At 37.0% G+C, this 24239-nt stretch overlaps 2 protein-coding genes across 3 annotated transcripts in view; one reads left to right on the top strand and one right to left on the bottom strand.

Moving 5' to 3' along the window:
- The window catches only part of gna14a (guanine nucleotide binding protein (G protein), alpha 14a), a 35518-nt gene extending 16775 nt beyond the window's left edge, over window positions 1-18743 (top strand). The window contains exons 5-8 of the mRNA XM_079638381.1: window positions 594-722; window positions 2412-2541; window positions 2625-2778; window positions 18050-18743. Of these exons, the coding sequence (XP_079494507.1) occupies window positions 594-722; window positions 2412-2541; window positions 2625-2778; window positions 18050-18240 (604 nt within the window). The 3' untranslated portion in view covers window positions 18241-18743. The remainder of the gene's footprint in view (window positions 1-593; window positions 723-2411; window positions 2542-2624; window positions 2779-18049) is intronic.
- A 33-nt stretch (window positions 18744-18776) lies between these two features.
- Window positions 18777-24239, bottom strand: part of vps13a (vacuolar protein sorting 13 homolog A) — a 99433-nt gene continuing 93970 nt past the window's right edge. For both annotated transcript variants that reach the window (XM_079638352.1, XM_079638353.1), the window contains 3 exons: window positions 23756-23879; window positions 22164-22238; window positions 18777-19748 (listed from right to left, as the gene is read on the bottom strand). In XM_079638352.1, the coding sequence (XP_079494478.1) occupies window positions 19701-19748; window positions 22164-22238; window positions 23756-23879 (247 nt within the window). In that variant the 3' untranslated portion in view covers window positions 18777-19700. The remainder of the gene's footprint in view (window positions 19749-22163; window positions 22239-23755; window positions 23880-24239) is intronic.

The raw sequence follows: 24239 nt of genomic DNA, 5'->3' as shown, positions 1-24239 counted from the left end.
GACATTTCTATTGAAACTTGTGTGTCATGTATTTAAATACATTTGTTATTACACATTTGTAAAAAATAAGTTACATTTTAAGTACAGTTTTAACAATTGAGTGCATTTAAAATATATTAACTTTCAATGTAATATCAAATAACTAGTTGTACAGTTAAAATTATAATTAAGTGCTTTACAAGTGCTATAGTTTGTTAGTCAACATCAAAATAAGCACAGCAAAATATTATTAAAACATAATGAAAACTTTTAATTTGACCTTATTTTATTTATTATGCACTTTTTAAGCCTACTTAAGTGTGTTAAACATAGTCATGAAAGTGTGCTCTCTATGAGTACACTTAAGCGGCCTTTTCTTTCAGCAATATTACATTTTATGCAAGTACAGTTTGTTTAAAAATATACTTTTAAGATGTGAAGTACACTACTCCTAAGTGTACTAAGCACTAAGTGTGCATTCAATACATTCAGTGTACTTCTTTTTCACAAGTATTCGAACTGTGTTTAATCGAATCACCTGCATTTCTCTAAACATCCAGTGTGTGTGTGTGTGTGTGTGTGTGTGTGTGTGTTGTGTTTTGGTCCCGTCACAGCTACCTGAGTGATCTGGACCGGATTTCAGACGCTGCATATGTTCCCACAGAGCAGGATATTCTGAGAGTCAGGGTTCCCACCACAGGAATCATCGAGTATCCCTTCGACCTGGAGAACGTCATCTTCAGGTAACTGTCTTCATACACCACACCAGCACACACAGGAACATTCATTCTGCTCGACATCCAACTTGATCAAAATCCACAACACTCAAATTAGCAAATCAGTGTGAGAGCGTGTTGTAGATTTTACTTACTTACGTACCTGACTCCTACACTGCAAAAAATGCTTTTCTTACTTAGTATTTTTGTCTTGTCCAGTCCAAATATCAAAGATTTCTTAGGGCCCTTTCACACCTACCTTGTTTAGTCTGGATTTTCTGACTTTTCAGTTTGATCCGAATCAAAATTACAGGAGTGAAACCTCCCCGGGACCAAACAGATTAAATTTGTTCAGACTAAAAGAGGTAGTCTCGGTCTGGATCAAACTGAACAAAGGTTTGGTTCGTTTCTAGTGTGAACGCATTTTCTGTTTGGGACTTTCAGAGCATTTACAGGAAGTCCCGGTTGCCATCTTCTCCTGCTTTCCTGCCGGCGACGATCACATGTTCTCACGACGAGGACGTTCATTTGGTGAATTTGAGCTAGCCTGGAGTATAGCTGGTGCTGCTGTAATGCCGTAATAATAACAGTGTAGTGGCAACGACATGCGTCTGTTCATTCATTCTTGTCAAAGTTACCCGCCGAACACGCTGACGTCAGACGCCCAATCACTGTCGAGATGCCGCCCACAGAGATGATGACGACAGGACACACGTATGTCATGTACAGTTCTCTAGTGCGCTCGCATAATTTAGCAAAAACTCACTTAATTTTGATTAATTCCCCCCGAAAACAGGACATAATATCTTATGGGATTTGACTTATCTAGTAAATGCATCTTGATGTAAGAATTGTTAGATATTTGGACTGGAAACAAGACAAAACTACTGAGTAAGAAAAGCATTTTTTTACCTGGGTTTTTACCTCCAGTCAACACTTAATAATCTTTAAACTCCAGCACTGCGTCTACAGTCGACAGCTGGCCTCGAGTCCCATAACCCTAACTTATAAACAGACAGACTTCAGCAAATGTCCTTTAAATACTTTAATATTAAAACCAATAAGGCAGCATCCATTTAATAATTTTATAGAATATAATCATTTACACTCTGTTATTATTGCATAGCGTTTCCTGAACAACAACACTGTGTAACGTGCTGGAGAAAGCAGGCGAAGGCAAGGATCTATCCGCAGGGTTTTAATGAAATCACATATAGAACAAAATAATAAGGAACACGAGCGACAAAGAAACAAAACCACGAGCAGGACCAAACTAGCAGCAACCATACATGTAAAACAACTGACAAGGTAACAAGTGAAACACAAGGGCTATAAATACACAGGCAAACAAGACTAACAAGATAACAAGGGGGCGTGGCTAATCAGAAACACCTGGGAACAATGATCAGACAATTAACAAGACACATGGCAAACAAGGAATCACATGACAGACAACAACAAGGAACAACCCGCACCGTGACACACTGAGTGTCTGCCGCTATTTTTTACTGCTTTAATACTGCTGTTTTTTCAGTGTTTATAGAATCTATTGCTATTTAAACTGACATTTTTAATTTGTCAGATGAAAGTTTTCCAACATTTCTAATATAAAAGCTGTGAAAGGGAACCCATGGCCTTCTGGTTTGCATTGCATGTACTAACAGCTTTATCCATGTCATGTGTAATCGCTCAAACGCTCACTGCTGCCCTCATCAGGATGGTGGACGTCGGGGGTCAGAGGTCAGAGCGCAGGAAGTGGATTCACTGCTTTGAGAACGTCACCTCCATCATCTTCCTGGTGGCGCTGAGCGAGTACGATCAGGTCCTCGCTGAATGTGACAATGAGGTCAGGTCCACACGCCGCGGTTCTGTTCTCTCTGACGCCGCCACGCTCACGTCAGCTGACCCGATCTGTTTTCTGTGTCCCAGAACCGCATGGAGGAGAGTAAAGCGCTGTTTAAAACCATCATCACGTATCCCTGGTTCCAATCATCGTCTGTGATTCTGTTTCTCAATAAGACAGACATCCTGAAGGAGAAGATCGTTCACTCTCACCTGGCCACATACTTCCCAGAATTCACAGGTGAGTCATTGATAGAGTTTACATGTGAGCCGAGCGCTGCGTCCAATCTCATACTATAGGACTTGTTTTAAATACTTACTTCGTGAGCACTAAAAAATTATGTTCTACAGATGAAACTAGAAAAATGAGAATATGGCGCAAAAGTTCATTTATTTCAGTAATTTAACTTAAAAGGTGAAACTAATATATTATATAGACTCATTACATGCAAAGTGAGATATTTCAAGCCTTTATTTGTTATAATTTTGATGATTATGGCTTACAGCTTATGAAAACCTTTTCACAATATTCTAATTTTGAATTTGGGGTTTTCATAAACTGTAAACCATAATCATCAAAATTATAACAAATAAAGGCTTGAAATATCTCACTTTGCATGTAATGAGTCTATATAATATATTAGTGTCACCTTTTAAGTTGAATTACTGAAATAAATGAACTTTTGCACCATATTCTCATTTGTCCAGTTTCACCTGTATATAGTATAAATGTAATATGTTGTCATTATCATGTGACCTACCAGCGTCGCTTCACTAGCCGCGTTTCCATTACAGATTTGCGCAAATGTTTTGCGCTATTATCTAAATATCGATAAAAAACTATTGCGAAATGACGCCGTTTCCATTAACCGATGTTATGCAACTAAAACATCCTTTTTTCTCTCGCGATAAGTCATTCCAAAAATCACGGCAACGGACGTTGGTTTATATAATATCACAGCCACCGCATTAGACATTATTATTATTAATGGAAGGAGACGTACGTGTTATCCAAGCATTAATGGCAGGGAAAGACCCTTATACTCCGAACGATATATAGCCTAATAGTTTCTGGGTGTTTCCCTCATTTCTGCTCTGAGGTTTTGATTGTGACATTTCTTTGAGGTTTAGAATCCAGTATTGCTATAGGCTAATTATTGTTTATTTTATGAATTTAATAAAGAACTCTTTCTCCTATTCCAAACGATCCATGTAGGCTACTTTTGTGTCCATTCGTTTTTCCTTTTTAAACCCGTAATTGAAAAACGAAAAATTAACGGTTGTCTTTTTAAAACGCAAAGTTGAACACCAAATTTTTTATTTGAACTGGCTACACCAACTGCTTCGCAAAAAAGTAAATATCGAAGAATTTTCAGATTTTTGTCTGACTTGACTTTTTGCCCCTTTATTAAACATGTAAAATTTTCACAAATTAATATGGAAAACATGGCGATTTTACTGGTTTTCTAAGGCCAAATTAGGTCTGGAATAGATATTTTTCCCGCAGTGCTGAATGAGAAGAGCCAATAATATTATTAAACTATTGTTTTCTAAGTTGGCTACAAACATCTCCATCTCCGCTGTTAAGCAGATGCGCTTTTAGAGAGAAATGCACTTTCATACGGATTACTTAATCAGAACTAAATGTATTAGCTTTCGATTCGAATTTGTTCGTTTTAAAGTGGACATTTCAAGCTTTAGCCTATAGGCTATATTTAGTTTCAGTTCTCGCGCTCCAGTTCACGGAGATCATGAAAACGCGCCTGGTTGTTTTATTTTATTTTACAAAAGCACAACGTTTTCTTGTTATTGTTTACACAAATAAAAGTAGTTACAAATAATGTATTATTATTTTCTGTATGACCAGAAATGATAGAGTATTTAAAATTGTTTCACTGTTGATAGGAAAGTGTTCACGCGCGCGCCTCCGTGCCATCCAGTGCGCGTTCCACACTCCGCTCCACAAACCCTTGGATATGCGTCAAAATCTTGTGTTTATTTGTGATAATCTTAGTCCTGTATTATTATTGTCTAACCCGTATTATGAATGACATTTGACGAAGTGCTTTGTTCCTTTTTTGGATAAAAGCGTCTTCTAAATATGTAGCCTAGTAACAATGATGATAATTATTATTATTTGCGTACACGGACCCCAAACACAGTCAGGTGACTGTAAATGCGCAAAAACTGTTTCCATTGCAGTTTTGCGAAATATTCCTTTTTCGAATTGCCTGAAAAACCACCTCATGCGAGCGTAAAAACTTTTTTGCGATAAACGCGAGTTTTTGCGAAATTGACGTGTTTCCATTGAGCGTATTTTCAATTCGCAATTTCAATTTGCGCAATTTAAAGGGTAATGGAAATGCGGCTACTGTCATTCATAAATCCTCTCCTGTGGCCTCATGGGATAGTAAAGTGTCCGTCATATACACACTTCTCACTGGGAGTAGTAGATACTTTTTACTCTTTTATGAGCACTGTGATTTCAGACATACTCGCAGCCGAGGCGCCTCATCATGTGATTAATGCTCTAATGGCAGGAATAATGAATCGTGTCCAAACTGCTATTTCGTTAAAGATAAACTGCAATATTATTAATGTATGGATCAATTTCATATAAAAGTGTAGAGACTATTTGTCTCATGATGATTTCATATGGTTTTGAAAATGGTGTAACCATGAAGTAAATAGATTTTTCATAAATATCAAGTTTCAACAAAGTTGTACCTCAGAATATTTTAAGTATTATACTATATGTATATAGTTAGTTAGTTCTTAAAATGTATTTTTTCTTTATAATAAAAACATTTTCAAAAGATATTTTAATATAATATTATATAAAAATATAGCTGCAGGCAGCAACACGGGGCCATGCCAGGGCAAGCAGACCAAGCATGGCGCACACATAGCACAGCCAGCACATCATGTACAGCAGCACAGCAAGTACTGCAAGCACAGCAGCACAGTAACAATTTAATCACGTAGAGCAGTGCGGAGCCATAAGAGCAAAACATCTTAAATGTTATGAACATGTTAATGTACATAGAGCACAGTAAGTACTGTAAGCACAGCAGTGCAGCAATCATTTATGCACCAAGAGCAGTGCGGAGCCATAAGAGCAAAACATCTTAAATGTTATGAACATGTTAATGTACATAGAGCACAGCAAGTACTGTAAGCACAGCAGTGCAGCAATAATTTATGCACCAAGAGCAGTGCGGAGCCTTAAGAGCAAAAAATATGACATTTAATGTACATGTTAATGTACATCAAGCACAGCAGTGCAGCAAACATTAAAGCACCAAGAGCAGTGCGGAGCCGTAAGAGCAAAAAAAATCTGAAATTTAATGTACATGTCAATTTACATCAAGCACAGCAAGTACTGTAAGCACAGCAGTGCAGCATTTAAGCACCAAGAGCAGTGCGGAGCCATAATTTAACATAGTCATCCCAAGCAGGATTCGAACCCACGACCAGAATGGTTCTGGATTCACAGCACATGGTTTAACAACTTGCGCCACTCAGAGGATGCTGGTTTAGGAAGCTGCAGAGATGTTTCAGTGTAAGAATGAGCACACAAAAGCAAGTTAACAAGGTTAGCATGCTAAGCTAGCTTAATGCTAATGTAGCTAATTACTTATAATGTGGTACATGGTACAAATTATATATCCACGGATTCGTCATGATGCAAGGAGTCGATAGACACCAATTTTATAATTTTCACTTCAAATGTTTACAAGTTACAGCCTCTGAACCAATTTAGGGTCATCCTTGTTAACTTTGTGACACCATAACTTTTGAACAGAGAGGAATATGAAAAATCGGGGACAGTACTTCTGTGAGGCTTTGTCCAAAGATCATGTGAGCAAATTTTGGACAATTTTGAACCAATTTTGAAAGAGAAGTAGCAAAATAACTGTTTTACATTGGTTCCAATATGGCGGCCAGTCATATTGTTGGAAAATGACAAATGAGACATCGTTGGAATCGGCATAAGCCAAGGAATATAATGGCATAAAGGAATCAAATTTCAAGCAATGTATGCAAAAGTTATAAGCGTTTTTGCAAAAAAACATTATATCTCTGGAATACTAGGTGGCGCTGTGATAAAACTTATCAGGTACCTTCAGGTCATGCTAATGATGATCCATACCAAATTTGGTGAACAAATTTCAAATAGTTTAAAAGATATTGCAAATTACAACAAAATTCAAAATGGCGGACACATGGTACCGCCCACCATGGCAAAATCTATATCGACAGATTCGGCATGATCCAAGGAATCGATTGACATCAAGTTTATAATTTTCTGACAATCCGTTCACGAGTTATTGGCCAAAATAGCCATTTTCCGTATCTCATGACCAGTAGGTGGCACTGTTTCCAACTTTGGCATGGCCCCTCAGATCAAGCTTCCGATGAAGCATACCAATTTTCATTTCAATGCATTAAAGTTTGGCCGAGATACAGCCTCTGAACCAATTCTGGGTCGACCTCATTAACTTTGTGACGTCATAACTTTTGAACAATGACGAATAAAAAAAATCGGGCACAGTACTTTTATGCAGCTCAGTCCAAAGATCATTTGAGCAAAATGTGGACCAATTTGGATCAATTTTGAATGAGTAGTAGCGATCAGACTGATTACTGTACTTTTCAAAATGGCTGCTACTGTAATGGGCGTGGTCTTAATGTATTATATTGATTCAGATCAGTATGATGAGAGCAATCAGGTGTACTATGTCTCATTTTTGTGGATCAAATGGTTCAAAAGTTACAGCCATTTCAATGTTGAATTTTTGAACTGGTGGTGGCGCTATAGAGTGTGTCCAACAGACTCCAAATTTGGTCCAATTACTATTCATGGTCATATCTATAACTGTGCCAAATTTCATCATTTTCCTATGTACGGTTCATAGGGCTGCCATAGACTTACAGAGGAGGAAGAATAATAATAAGAAAACTAACGGATACAATAGGTGCCTTGCCCTTCGGGCATGGCCCCTAAATATAGCTGCAGGCAGCAACACGGGGCCATGCCAGAGCAAGCAGACCAAGCATGGCGCACATATAGCACAGCCAGCACATCATGTACAGCAGCACAGCAAGTACTGCAAGCACAGCAGCACAGTAACAATTTAATCACCTAGAGCAGTGCGGAGCCATAAGAGCAAAACATCTTAAATGTTATGAACATGTTAATGTACATAGAGCACAGTAAGTACTGTAAGCACAGCAGTGCAGCAATCATTTATGCACCAAGAGCAGTGCGGAGCCATAAGAGCAAAACATCTTAAATGTTATGAACATTTTAATGTACATAGAGCACAGTAAGTACTGTAAGCACAGCAGTGCAGCAAGCATTTAAGCACCAAGAGCAGTGCGGAGCCATAAGAGCAAAAGATTAGAACAATACAGGAAAAGATACAACATAATACACAATTTAACATAGTCATCCCAAGCAGGATTCGAACCCACGACCAGAATGGTTCTGGATTCACAGCACATGGTTTAACAACTTGCGCCACTCAGAGGATGCTGGTTTAGGAAGCTGCAGAGATGTTTCAGTGTAAGAATGAGCACACAAAAGCAAGTTAACAAGGTTAGCATGCTAAGCTAGCTTAATGCTAATGTAGCTAAATACTTATGATGTGGTACATGGTACAAATTATATATCCACGGATTTGTCATGATGCAAGGAGTCGATAGACACCAATTTTATAATTTTCACTTCAAATGTTTACAAGTTACAGCCTCTGAACCAATTTAGGGTCATCCTTGTTAACTTTGTGACACCATAACTTTTGAACAGAGATTAATATGAAAAATCGGGGACAGTACTTCTGTGCGGCTTTGTCCAAAGATCATGTGAGCAAATTTTGGACAATTTTGAACCAACTTTGAAAGAGAAGTAGCAAAATAACTGTTTTACATTGGTTCCAATATGGCGACCAGTCATATTGTTGGAAAATGACAAATGAGACATCTTTGGAATCGGCATAAGCCAAGGAATATAATGGCATAAATAAATCAAATTTCAAGCAATGTTTGCAAAAGTTATAAGCGTTTTTGCAAAAAAACATTATATCTCTGGAACACTAGGTGGCGCTGTGATAAAACTTATCAGGTACCTTCAGGTCATGCTAATGATGATCCATACCAAATTTGGTGAAGAAATTTCAAACAGTTTAAAAGATATTGCAAATTATAACAAAATTCAAAATGGCGGACACATGGTACCGCCCACCATGGCAAATTTGATATCGACAGATTCGGCATGACCCAAGGAATCGATAGACATCAAGTTTAAAATTTTCTGACAATCCGTTGACGAGTTATTGGCCAAAATAGCCATTTTCCGTATCTCATGACCAGTAGGTGGCACTGTTTCCAACTTTGGCATGGACCCTCAGATCAAGCTTCCGATGAAGCATACCAATTTTAATTTCAATGCATTAAAGTTTGGCCGAGATACAGCCTCTGAACCAATTTTGGGTCGACCTCATTAACTTTGTGACGTCATAACTTTCTAACAATGACGTATAAAAAAAATCGGGCACAGTACTTTTATGCAACTCAGTCCAAAGATCATTTGAGCAAAATGTGGACCAATTTGGATCAATTTTGAATGAGTAGTAGCGATCAGACTGATTACTGTACTTTTCAAAATGGCTGCTACTGTAATGGGCGTGGTCTTAATGTATTATATTGGTTCAGATCAGTATGATGAGAGCAATCAGGTGTACTATGTCTCATTTTTGTGGATCAAATGGTTCAAAAGTTACAGCCATTTCAATGTTAAATTTTTGAACTGGTGGTGGCGCTATAGAGTTGGTCCTAGAGGGTCAAACATTGGTCCAATTACTATTCATTAGCATCACTACAAGTGTGCCAAATTTCATCATTTTCCTACATGTGGTTCATAGGGCTGCCATAGACTACCATTTGCGGAAGAAGAATAATAATAATAATAAATATAGCTGCAGGCAGCAACACGGGGCCATGCCAGAGCAAGCAGACCAAGCATGGCGCACACATAGCACAGCCAGCACATCATGTACAGCAGCACAGCAAGTACTGCAAGCACAGCAGCACAGTAACAATTTAATCACCTAGAGCAGTGCGGAGCCATAAGAGCAAAACATCTTAAATGTTATGAACATGTTAATGTACATAGAGCACAGTAAGTACTGTAAGCACAGCAGTGCAGCAATCATTTATGCACCAAGAGCAGTGCGGAGCCATAAGAGCAAAACATCTTGAATGTTATGAACATGTTAATGTACATAGAGCACAGTAAGTACTGTAAGCACAGCAGTGCAGCAAGCATTTAAGCACCAAGAGCAGTGCGGAGCCATAAGAGCAAAAGATTAGAACAATACAGGAAAAGACACAACATAATACACAATTTAACATAGTCATCCCAAGCAGGATTCGAACCCACGACCAGAATGGTTCTGGATTCACAGCACATGGTTTAACAACTTGCGCCACTCGGAGGATGCTGGTTTAGGAAGCTGCAGAGATGTTTCAGTGTAAGAATGAGCACACAAAAGCAAGTTAACAAGGTTAGCATGCTAAGCTAGCTTAATGCTAATGTAGCTAATTACTTATGATGCGGTACATGGTACAAATTATATATCCACGGATTCGTCATGATGCAAGGAGTCGATAGACACCAATTTTATAATTTTCACTTCAAATGTTTACAAGTTACAGCCTCTGAACCAATTTAGGGTCATCCTTGTTAACTTTGTGACACCATAACTTTTGAACAGAGAGGAATATGAAAAATCGGGGACAGTACTTCTGTGAGGCTTTGTCCAAAGATCATGTGAGCAAATTTTGGACAATTTTGAACCAATTTTGAAAGAGAAGTAGCAAAATAACTGTTTTACATTGGTTCCAATATGGCGACCAGTCATATTGTTGGAAAATGACAAATGAGACATCGTTGGAATCGGCATAAGCCAAGGAATATAATGGCATAAAGAAATCAAATTCAAGCAATGTTTGCAAAAGTTATAAGCGTTTTTGCAAAAAAACATTATATCTCTGGAACACTAGGTGGCGCTGTGATAAAACTTATCAGGTACCTTCAGGTCATGCTAATAATGATCCATACCAAATTTGATGAAGAAATTTCAAACAGTTTAAAAGATATTGCAAATTATAACAAAATTCAAAATGGCGGACACATGGTACCGCCCACCATGGCAAATTTGATATCGACAGATTCAACATGACCCAAGGAATCGATAGACATCAAGTTTAAAATTTTCTGACAATCCGTTGACGAGTTATTGGACAAAATAGCCATTTTCCGTATCTCATGACCAGTAGGTGGCACTGTTTCCAACTTTGGCATGGACCCTCAGATCAAGCTCCCGATGAAGCATACCAATTTTCATTTCAATGCATTAAAGTTTGGCCGAGATACAGCCTCTGAACCAATTTTGGGTCGACCTCATTAACTTTGTGACGTCATAACTTTTGAACAATGACGTATAAAAAAAATCGGGCACAGTACTTTTATGCAACTCAGTCCAAAGATCATTTGAGCAAAATGTGGACCAATTTAAATCAATTTTGAATGAGTAGTAGCGATCAGACTGATTACTGTACTTTTCAAAATGGCTGCTACTGTAATGGGCGTGGTCTTAATGTATTATATTGGTTCAGATCAGTATGATGAGAGCAATCAGGTGTACTATGTCTCATTTTTGTGGATCAAATGGTTCAAAAGTTACAGCCATTTCAATGTTGAATTTTTGAACTGGTGGTGGCGCTATAGAGTGTGTCCAACAGACTCCAAATTTGGTCCAATTACTATTCATGGTCATATCTATAACTGTGCCAAATTTCATCATTTTCCTATGTACGGTTCATAGGGCTGCCATAGACTTACAGAGGAGGAAGAATAATAATAATAATAATAAATATAGCTGCAGGCAGCAACACGGGGCCATGCCAGAGCAAGCAGACCAAGCATGGCGCACACATAGCACAGCCAGCACATCATGTACAGCAGCACAGCAAGTACTGCAAGCACAGCAGCACAGTAACAATTTAATCACCTAGAGCAGTGCGGAGCCATAAGAGCAAAACATCTTAAATGTTATGAACATGTTAATGTACATAGAGCACAGTAAGTACTGTAAGCACAGCAGTGCAGCAATCATTTATGCACCAAGAGCAGTGCGGAGCCATAAGAGCAAAACATCTTGAATGTTATGAACATGTTAATGTACATAGAGCACAGTAAGTACTGTAAGCACAGCAGTGCAGCAAGCATTTAAGCACAAAGAGCAGTGCGGAGCCATAAGAGCAAAACATCTTAAATGTTATGAACATGTTAATGTACATAGAGCACAGTAAGTACTGTAAGCACAGCAGTGCAGCAATCATTTATGCACCAAGAGCAGTGCGGAGCCATAAGAGCAAAACATCTTGAATGTTATGAACATGTTAATGTACATAGAGCACAGTAAGTACTGTAAGCACAGCAGTGCAGCAAGCATTTAAGCACCAAGAGCAGTGCGGAGCCATAAGAGCAAAAGATTAGAACAATACAGGAAAAGACACAACATAATACACAATTTAACATAGTCATCCCAAGCAGGATTCGAACCCACGACCAGAATGGTTCTGGATTCACAGCACATGGTTTAACAACTTGCGCCACTCAGAGGATGCTGGTTTAGGAAGCTGCAGAGATGTTTCAGTGTAAGAATGAGCACACAAAAGCAAGTTAACAAGGTTAGCATGCTAAGCTAGCTTAATGCTAATGTAGCTAATTACTTATGATGTGGTACATGGTACAAATTATATATCCACGGATTCGTCATGATGCAAGGAGTCGATAGACACCAATTTTATAATTTTCACTTCAAATGTTTACAAGTTACAGCCTCTGAACCAATTTAGGGTCATCCTTGTTAACTTTGTGACACCATAACTTTTGAACAGAGATGAATATGAAAAATCGGGGACAGTACTTCTGTGCGGCTTTGTCCAAAGATCATGTGAGCAAATTTTGGACAATTTTGAACCAACTTTGAAAGAGAAGTAGCAAAATAACTGTTTTACATTGGTTCCAATATGGCGACCAGTCATATTGTTGGAAAATGACAAATGAGACATCTTTGGAATCGGCATAAGCCAAGGAATATAATGGCATAAAGAAATCAAATTCAAGCAATGTTTGCAAAAGTTATAAGCGTTTTTGCAAAAAAACATTATATCTCTGGAACACTAGGTGGCGCTGTGATAAAACTTATCAGGTACCTTCAGGTCATGCTAATGATGATCCATACCAAATTTGGTGAAGAAATTTCAAACAGTTTAAAACATATTGCAAATTATAACAAAATTCAAAATGGCGGACACATGGTACCGCCCACCATGGCAAAATCTATATCGACAGATTCTGCATGATCCAAGGAATCGATTGACATCAAGTTTAAAATTTTCTGACAATCTGTTCACGAGTTATTGGCCGAAATAGCCATTTTCCGTATCTCATGACCAGTAGGTGGCACTGTTTCCAACTTTGGCATGGACCCTCACATCAAGCTTCCGATGAAGCATACCAATTTTCATTTCAATGCATTAAAGTTTGGCCGAGATACAGCCTCTGAACCAATTTTGGGTCGACCTCATTAACTTTGTGACGTCATAACTTTTGAACAATGACGTATAAAAAAAATCGGGCACAGTACTTTTATGCAGCTCAGTCCAAAGATCATTTGAGCAAAATGTGGACCAATTTGGATCAATTTTGAATGAGTAGTAGCGATCAGACTGATTACTGTACTTTTCAAAATGGCTGCTACTGTAATGGGCGTGGTCTTAATGTATTATATTGGTTCAGATCAGTATGATGAGAGCAATCAGGTGTACTATGTCTCATTTTTGTGGATCAAATGGTTCAAAAGTTACAGCCATTTCAATGTTAAATTTTTGAACTGGTGGTGGCGCTATAGAGTGTGTCCAACAGACTCCAAATTTGGTCCAATTACTATTCATGGTCATATCTATAACTGTGCCAAATTTCATCATTTTCCTATGTACGGTTCATAGGGCTGCCATAGACTTACAGAGGAGGAAGAATAATAATAATAATAATAATAATAATAATAATAATAAGAAAACTTACGGATACAATAGGTGCCTTGCCCTACGGGCATGGCCCCTAAATATAGCTGCAAGCAGCAACACGGGGCCAAGCCCAGAAAGGGCTGTAGCGCAATGCAGAGCCAGAAGAGATAAAAGAGCAGAAATAGAATATACATGAAGAACAGATATCTTCAGAAGTACAGATAGGATGAAATGAAAAATGAACAGAAGTTCTGATGAGAACAAACACAGAATGAAGAGGAAAAAACACTTATTTCCTTATTAGGAATCTTTTGAACATTCCACAATTCACATGGTTTAATGCTTTGCTACACATCGGATTTGATTAAACAATCTTCAAAGTTATAGCCTTTTGCTTTACTCAGCATTTGCTTTATACTCATACACTGTGGTTTGCTTCATTTTACAGAGAGTTATGAAAATGTACTCAAAATGAAGATTTTTTATATAAATTTGCTGCATGTTATTTTTATGGAGATCCTTTCTCAGATACACATCATGTGCAGAACTGAAACAACTTTTCCACCACTTAAGGCCACAGTATCTCTTGCATGTGTCACACGGGATTCGAACCCACGACCAGAATGGTTCGGGATTCGAGACACGTGGTTTATCAAATTGCGCCACTCAGAGGACGTAACTTTCAAAGCTGCAGAGGATAGGCTTCAGTGTAAGAATAAGCACACAAAATCATGTTAACGAGATTAGCATGCTAAGCTAGCTTAATGCTAATGAAGCTAATGGTTATCCTGATAGCTGAAGAGCCACATTAGAAAGAATGGCATCTGGTTAGCATGCTAACCAATTATTATGCTAAGCTAACTAGCATAAGGCAACAAACACAGGCTAGGTCAACTTCGAAGATGAATATCTCGGGAACGGTAGCAAATATAAAAAATCTATTCAGTCATTTCTGTGCGTCTCAGTCCAAAGAACATCTGATCAAATATTGGACAAAATTTAGCAAGATTTGAAGGAGAAGTAGTGAAAAAACTGTTTTTCATTTGTTCCAAAATGGCGGATAGTCACATTATTGGAAAATGACAAATGAGATATCGTCGGAATTGGCATAAGCCGAGGAACATAATGACATAAATCAATACAAATTTGAACAATGTTTTCAAAAGTTATAAGTGTTTTTTAAAAATACCTTATATCTCTGGAACACTAGGTGGCGCTGTGTTCATTGTTCTCATGTACCTTCAGGACATTGTGTCGATGATCCATACTAAATTTTGTGAAGATATGTCAAATAGTTTAAAAATGATTGCAAATTATGTCAAAATTCAAAATGGCGGACACGTGGTACCTCCCATCCTGACAAAATTGGCATCCTCGGATTCGGCATGACCCAAGGAATCCATAGATACCACATTCATGATTTTCTGACAAACTGTACAAAAGTTATTGGCCAAAATATCAATTTTTCATATCTCATGACCTGTAGGTGGCGCTGTTCTCGAATTTGGCATGGACCCTGAGATCATGGTTCCGATGAAGCGTACCAATTTTCCTTTCGATTGATCAAACTTTGGCCGAGATAGAGCTTCTGAACCAATATTGGGTCAAGTTTGTTAAGTTTGCAACAGCATAACTTTTGATCAAAGATGAATTAAAAAAATCTGTTCAGTCATTTCTGTGCGGTTCAGTCCAAATATCATGTGAGCCAATTTTCGTAAGAATTGAACAAAGTTTGAATGAGTAGTAGCAAAAAAACATAATACTGTACTTTTCAAAATGGCTACTACTGTAATGGGCGGAGTCTTAATGTACGATATTGATTGCAATCACCATAATGAGTGGATTCAGGTGTACTAAGATTAATTTTCCTAGATCAAAGGGTTCAAAAGTTATAACTATTTAAATGTTCAATTTTTGAACTGGTGGTGGCGCTATAGAGTTTGACTTAGAGTCTCAAAAATTGGTCCAATTACTATTCATGGTCATATCTATAACTGTGCCAAATTTCATCATTTTCCTATGTACGGTTCATAGGGCTGTCATAGACTTACAGAGGAGGAAGAATAATAATAATAATAATAATAATTAAAGCTGCAAGCAGCCTTTCCGGGGCCAAGCCTTCCAATGGTCCCATGGGTTCAAAAAGTAGTTAAATATACTTTGCTTTCAAAACTTTAAAAGAAACTTTAATAACCAAAACATTCTTAAGTCACAGAACAATTAGAAGCAACTTTTCCACCACTTAAGAACACAATACTTCTTGCGGTCTGTTCATGTGCCACACAGGATTCGAACCCACAAACGGAACGGTTTAGGATTCATGACACGTGGTTTAGCAACTTGCGCCACTCAGAGGACGTATACTACAAAGCTGCAGAGGAGAGGCTTCAGTGTAAGAATGAGCACACAAAAGCAGGTTAACCAGATTAGCATGCTAAGCTAGCTTAATGCTAAAGTAGCTTATGACGTGGTACATCCAATCCTGGCAAAATAGATATCCTCGGATTCGACATGACGCAAGGAATCGATAGACACCAATTTTATGATTTTGCGACAAACTGTTCACAAGTTACAGCCTCTGAACCAATGTTGGGTCGAACTTGTTAAATTTGCGACATCATAACTTTTTTTTTTCCAGTATAGCAAAAAAATCGGGAACAGTACTTCTGTGCGGCTCGGTCCGAAGATCATTTGAGCAAATTTTGGAAAATTTTGGACAAATTTTGAAGGAGGAGTAGTGAAAAAACTGTTTTACATTTGCTCCAATATGGCGGCCAGTCACATTGTTGAAAAATAGCATATGAGATATCGTTGAAATCGGCATAAGCCAAGGAATATATTGACATAAAGAAATCAAATTTCAAGCAATGTTAGCAAAAGTTATAAGCGTTTTTTCAAAAAACAATGATATCTCTGGAACACTAAGTGGCGCTGTGATCAAACTTCTCAGGTACTTTCGGGCCATGCTAATGATGATCCATACCAAATTTTATGAAGATATGTCAAATAGTTTAAAAGTTATAGCAAATTATGACAAAATTCAAAATGGCGGACACGTGGTACATCCCATCATGGCAAAATCAATATCCACGGATTCGGCATGATGCAAGGAATCCATAGATACCACAATTATGATTTTCAGACAAACTGTTCAAAAGTTATTGGCCAAAATAGCAATTTGTCATATCTCATCACCTGTAGGTGGCGCTATTCCCAACTTTGGCATTGGACCTCAGAACATGCTTCCAATAAAGTGTACCAATTTTCGTTTCGATTGATCAAACTTTGGCCGAGATACAGCCTCTTAGCCAATTTTGGGTGGACCTCGTTAAGTTTGCGACATCATAACTTTTTTTTCCCAGTATAACAAAAAAATCGGGATCAGTACTTCTATGCGGCTCAGTTCGAAGATCATTTGAGCACATGTTTGGAGAAAATTGGACAAAATTTGAAGGAGGAGTAGCAAAAAAACTGAATACTGTACATTTCAAAATGGCCACTACTGTAATGGGCGGGTTCTTAATGTAAGATATTGGTTGTGATCAGCATGATGAGTGGAATCAGGTGTACTAAGGTTCATGTCTCTAGATCAAAGGGTTCAAAAGTTATAACCATTTCAATGTTAAAATTTTGAACTGGTGGTGGCGCTATAGAGTTGGTCCTAGAGGGTAAAAAATTGGTCCAATTACTATTCATTAGCATCACTACAAGTGTGCCAAATTTCATCATTTTCCTATGTACGGTTCATAGGGCTGCCATAGACTTCCACCGGGAAGAATAATAATAATAATAATAAAACCAACGGATACAATAGGTGCCTCAGCCCCTTCGGGGCTTGGCCCCTAATAATAAAACTAACGGATACAATAGGTGCCTTGCCCTACGGGCATGGCCCCTAATAATAACATAGAATAGAATAATAGAATTTGAAGTTTCAGGAACCCAGTGAAGAGTTTATATATATATAGTTCTTAAAATGTATTTTTTCTTTTGAAAATGTTTTTAATATAATTAATATGATTTAATATAATAAATATAATTTAATATAATAATATAATTTGAAGTTTCAGGAACCCAGTGAAGAGTTATATATATATATATATAGTTATATATCTAGTTATATATACAGTGTAGTTCTTAAAATGTAAGAACTGTACTGTTTTTTCTTTTGAAAATGTTTTTAATATAATAAATATAATATGATAATATACTCTGAAGAGTTTCAGGCCTTTAACCACCCTGACATTTTCAACGTTGACACCAAAAAAATATACAAATCAATTTTAATTCAGAAATAAGAACTGCTCATCACAGAAAATGTGTATTCAAGTCATTGCATTTGTTTAAATAAATGGATATGACCAAAAGCCAAGCATGACATCATTGACCCACAGATTACTTTGTTTTTTCAGGCCCCAAAAATGACCCGAAGCCAGCCCAGGAGTTTATCCTCAAGATGTACCAGGAGGAGAACGAAGACAAGGACAAAACCATCTACTCTCACTTCACGTGTGCCACGGACACCGAGAACATCCGGCTGATCTTCGCCGCGGTCAAAGACACCATCCTGAGACACAACCTCAAAGAGTTCAACCTGGTGTAAACCAGTAGAGTTAGCGCTCGCTTTACCGTACCCGTTCTGAGGACGTATAGATGTGGACTGGGTTCCTTCTCTAGGTCGTGTGTAGAAGGATTACATCCACAACAGACACTGTGTCCTTCATGCAAGTAGAGTTTACAGAGGATGTGATGTAAAATAGATCAAACTACTCGTGTAAGAGCTTCTAAAGCCACAGTAGAGGGAAAAGTTTACATGTTCATGTAAAAACTTCTAGTTTTTCTTTATTTAACGCATACATGCTCTGAAGTTGCCTTAGGTAGTTATTTTAACAAGCCTGAATCATGATTGGTCATTTGTAGAAATGAAAAAAATAGTTTTATTTTATTATTTGTAAACATTTGGTGTCAGATTTGACATTTGTTAATGATATTTCTCATGCATATTCCATAAAACCAGGCTCAAGCTGTAATAATACCTGAAGTGCCTTTAAACTGTAATGTCTTTATCTGCTTTGATAATATTTATTAAACAAGGATATACAGCCATACGTTGTTACTCAATTAATCCCAATAAAAAAGTCAAAATTCAAAATACATTTATTAAATGTGCATAATCAATTAAAAATGACAAGAAAATAAAAATGTCGTGCCTTTAAAGTCAACATGATATGGCATTCACAGTTTCACTTTCCTAACTTGAAACTCGATACGCATGATAAAAATGCAGATGAAAGTAAAGCAAAAGATGCTCATTTTGTCCCAGAAATCATATTTATTTGAGCCGCCTGGAAACTTGATGTATCCCATCAGCTCTCCACTGTTTGATTTTATTGCTGTAACTGTTATTATATTGGCATTAACTATTGGCAAGATTTTAGAAACTGAACAGCTACTTGCCTATTGATTTACAGGTCGCCCAAAAGCTCAATAAATAGCGTTTCATGTCAAATCATTCAACATTCATTAAGTAAATGCACCACAGATAAATATTAAAGGTTGCATATGTGTGTTATGTTACAGTTGTACAGGTGTGTCAAGCTGGAGAATCAATGAAACCGACACTGAGAAACAAAATAAGATTTCATGCAAAGCCACACATTAAAAACTCTCCTGTACATACAGTACGAGATCACCATTATCATACACTCCTGGTCATTTCTGTTTAAACGCCACATGTAAAGACAGTTAATATACATACAGTGTATTGGTCTTTATTAATACGTTTATAAAACGACACTTTAGTGTGAGTTTAGTTGGTTCGAGTCGCTGAACTGCGTGTCGAGGCACATTGTAAAGGACATAATATGTAAATGAGTTTTGCAAATTAGGGATTGGACAGATCGAGCTCTGACGGCGGGTCAGGACTGAGACACACAAGGTAATGTGATCCGCACACAGTCTAACAGTCATTACCGTGCTCAGTGGGGGACCGTTGCATTGTGGGTATGTTGTAAGATGGCACACTGCAAGAGCAGCATAAAGGCACACCGCAGCTTTAACTGGTTACTTCGTCAGATTCTCCCTGGCATCTTCCAGCCGGCCGAGAACCCACTGAGGACGACAGGAACACATCATGAGAACGGGATACAGACATTTACACTTAACCTTTGACCCCTGTGTACCTTCTGGCTCTTTTTTGATCCGCTCGAGTTTCAAAATTAGAATACTTTCCCCAAATATTGGACAAATATATATTTTTTGAGGGATTAATTGCAAAAAATATATATTTTTTGAGGGATTAAATGATATTTGTTCATATTAATAGAATACTCCTATTAGATTTGTGTCAAATTTGGGGGTTAATAGCGATTCATGTTCTGTTGAAAGACAATAAACATTATTTTTACTGTATTTAATTTTTTTTAACAAATAACAATAATAACCATGGGAAAATATGGGAGTTTGAAAAACTCTGGGACTTTTATTTTGAAACGTCTATATATGTAGATAAAATATGCACTCTTACAATCTTCTAAAGCATATTACAATACAAACAATCTAAAGTAAACATTTTCATAATTCATCAACAGTAGATCATAAGCAATCGCTTGGCATAAATGCACAGTATTGACTTTGAACGTGCAGCGGCAAAGAAAAATTTACGTTTTTTTTTTTTTTTTATATAATTTTTTTCTTCATCAGAATGGTACAAAACTTGGTAAAGGTTTTGGCACTTGCTGTGTGAACACAAAAAATGATGAAGATGATTCGAAAAGTTAAAAAAAGTCACACTTGGATTCGTGCATTAGAAATGAATGAGGCAAATTTCATCTAGTGGAAATGTTCGGTACTGCGGCCAATCATATTCTTCCCATTATTCATTTTTTGAGATATCAACCTCAAATTTGGAACACAGCTCGTTTAGATTTAAGGCTTTAATTTTCTCATGGTTTTACAGTAAAATGGGTTTTGGAAAATATATATTTAATTGAAAAAGATCTAAAATATTATTTTTGTGCATTTTTCATAATCAATGTAAAATTCTATAACTTTTTTTAAGTTCACTCTTTAAAACTTTCAGTATTGGTGATTCACTTCAGCAATAATCTGCCAAGTGTCGTCTTTAAAAAGAGACCAAACTTAAACTGTCGGAAATCTTGAATGTTTTGGAGCACAGACTTAAGTTGGACATTTTATTTCATCTAAACTGAAATATAGAAATATACTTTCATGGAAAATTTTTGTTCATTTTTGACGGCCACGTGAACAGCACCAGCGGGTTATGAAATCATTGCAATTCCTTAATTCAGATCCCAAAATTTTAAATCTCTTAAAATAATCAATAAGACATCAAATTTATGATATATCCAATTTATCCATTTATGATATTTGAACTTTGTATGTGCTTTTAAGGGCCCGCGAGGACCGTTTATGATCTCGAGTGGTGCAGTTATTAGGGTTGCAAAGCAGCAGAACATTTTATGGCAAATTTTCCAGAAACTTTCCATGGGAAGTTAAGCTGGGGGAATTTTGGAAATATTCCAAGTAGGAAACTCAAAGATGAGAATCAAAAGAAAATTAATTGTAAATTTGGGAATATTTATACAAAATGTATCATATACAAACAAATATAAACATTTCATTTGGTCAACAAGCATGCAAATGAATACAATTTTTTTTTTCTGACTTTGATTTTTTGAGAGTTTGATTCTTTCATTGAACAACAAAAAAACATGAATGTTGAATAAAATAACCCCCCCCCCCACCCCCATCCCATTAAAATAAAAGTCCCATTCAAAATGTGAAATGACATCAGATTTAGGGGCGTGGCCTCAATAGCCCTGCGGTGTGCATGTGATAACCCAGGGTGCTTGGGTAACTCTAACCCAACTGAATTTGCATTAAATCAGGTTGTTTTAACCACGATCATGTTGATTAAGTTTCCTGTTTCCTCAAGATTAGGTTTCATGTTATAAGCTAACCAGCAATTTTGCAAATTTACAGTTCCTATATATTCCAGGTGATTCCCATCGAAAGTTTCCAACTATGACTTTTGCAACACTAATAGTGATGCTCACACTACATGGATTTTCCCTCAGTTTGGATCGACAGTATCAGTATCACACACTTCTGTGCATAAATGAGGTTTTCATCCAGTATCTTTGCTTGAACACTCATAGACATTATTTAGGTTAGACGCCACACTGATTTGAATATGAAAACAAGGCTGTGAGGGACAGATTTACAGTCTTTACACTAGCACACACTGTATAAAGGTCTTTTATAACCGTTTTATGCAGTTTTCTTCTTCAGAAAGAGGTTTGATCAGCTGAGCGATGCATGTTGTTGAACTACAGCACAATCCGTTGAACACGTCACTGTAACTGTCTCTCACAGCCTCGTTTTCATTCCTGTGTAAAATGAAGCGTGCCGCTAGCCTGATAAAGATCTATTGTGGCCTTTCTTATGAAATACTAAGATAACACTTCATGAACCAACTTCTAGAGCAAAAATGTGCAACTCTACCTTTGCTAGTTCTGGGGTTTTGAAATTGATGATCTTCCCAAACTCTTTGGCGTGAAACACTGACTTGACTCTCTCCTGTGAAAAACAGAACAAGATAAATGACGTTTCCATCAAAACAAAATGAATCTTTGTTCAGGAGATATTTAATTACATCCAACATGTCAGGCTCTGATATTATTGGTTAATGACTTTACTTTTAAAGTCCCCCTGTGGTGAAAATCCAGCTTTTAATGTTGTTTATGTGTCTATGTGTTGTTTTTAATACGCTTTAAGTCAAACCATGTGTGGTGTGTGTGGTGTCAAACTTTGGAATAGTTTGGCCCAAATATTCAACTATTTAAATTAAGATATATAAAAAATGGTGTTGACCAAATATAAGGCTGAGTGAGGGATCTTGTGTTCTTGTGATTGGGGCGTGTTGTTTTTTGTATAATAACAGAAGTAGTGATGCTTATAAATTGTTGTTATGATAATGAAAATCATCAAAGTATTGTGATTATTGAGACGGTCATAATGTAATTGTAAGAAATTATAATTTCAAATAAATAATATATCAAATTAATTATTATTAATTTAACAGTTAATGGCAGCGGCTATATGGGGTAATATAAGGGATTGAATTGGGGGTGGGAGCAAAAAAGTTAAACTTCTTTCCACTCCCTTTCGAGTAATTCTGATGTATATGTGTGTATATATGTGTGTGTATGCGTGTATATATGTGTGTATATATATATGTGTGTGTATATGTGTGTGTGTGTGTGTATATGTGTGTATATATGCGTTTATATGTAGGTATGTATGTGTGTATGTATGTGTGTATATGTGTGTATATAATGTGTGTGTATATGTTGGTATGTATGTAGGTATATATATGGGAGATAAACTGTTCTATGTTTTTATATTGTGTTAGTATGTATATATATATAAAAACTTTTTGCTAGAAATAAACTAAACAATCAATCAATCAATCAAACCATGTGTAAGTTCATAAGTCGACAGCATTGCTGAGTATTTTCTCTTTAAAACTGCAGTGAACCAAAGACAGTCTCAAAAACACGGTTTGAAATCGCTGGTGTTTCTGACGTCACACACTACCTTGTAACCAATCAGATCAACGTGTGATCGTCAACCAGTAGATCTCTGAGTGAGTGAGTGAGTGGAGGCGGAGCTCATTTACATATTCATAGAACCACGCATACTAAATGAGGCAAGTGTGTCGAGTTACATTCAAGCTATTTTAGGCATTAATAAACGTTTAAATATGTCATTTTGGTGATCAAATGTGAGTTTTAAGGGATAAAATGACTGACTACAGGGGGACTTTAATGTTTTAACCCTGCCTGCATGACCTAGCTTACACCATCAGAAAAGAAAAGCCCTTTTAGAGGTGGAGAAAGTGTTGAACCATTATGTAAGTGCACTTGTACTGAAAGTACTGAGTAATACAAGTTAACTACTTAGACTTACTCTGAGATATGGTTATGTTTAGGGTTGGTTTCAGGGTTTATCACTTGTTATTATAGTAAGTGGATACTATAAAATAACGTGCACAGTAAGAGCAGCGATAAGTAAATAAAGCATGTATGATGTACCTTTGCTTCTATCCGCAGTCTCCTGCCCTCCACGATCATGGGCGCTTTAGTGAACTCATCGAAGAGATACTGCCACTCGCACGTCAGCTGCCCAAACGTGCCCTTCGTCACGAAAAATATTCCTCTGCCAGAGTGAGAACACACACACTGTATCAGGACACATTCAATATGATCCAGCAGCACATTCAGAATTATTCAAATACATGCATTTTTACATTGCCGGAAGAAAATGTGCTATGTTCTTGGTGGTTGATTATATTTGCTGTATTATTAATCGTAATCTCAAAATTACACATGATTTGGTACAATGTGGGGAACGTTTATGCATCTAAGTGTAATATTTGGAGATATGGGAAAGTTGTATATGCTTATGTTTAATATTTGGAGATATGGGAAAGTTGTATATGCTTATGTTTAATATTTGGGGATATGGGAAAGTTTTATATGCTTATGGTTAATATTTGGGGATATGGGAAAGTTGTAT

This window comes from Phoxinus phoxinus, assembly GCF_949152265.1.
Source record: "Phoxinus phoxinus genome assembly, chromosome: 15".
Lineage (NCBI taxonomy): Eukaryota > Metazoa > Chordata > Actinopteri > Cypriniformes > Leuciscidae > Phoxinus > Phoxinus phoxinus.
The sequence above is the reverse complement of the archived record's forward strand: the minus strand, read 5'-3'. Positions and strand labels throughout refer to the sequence as shown.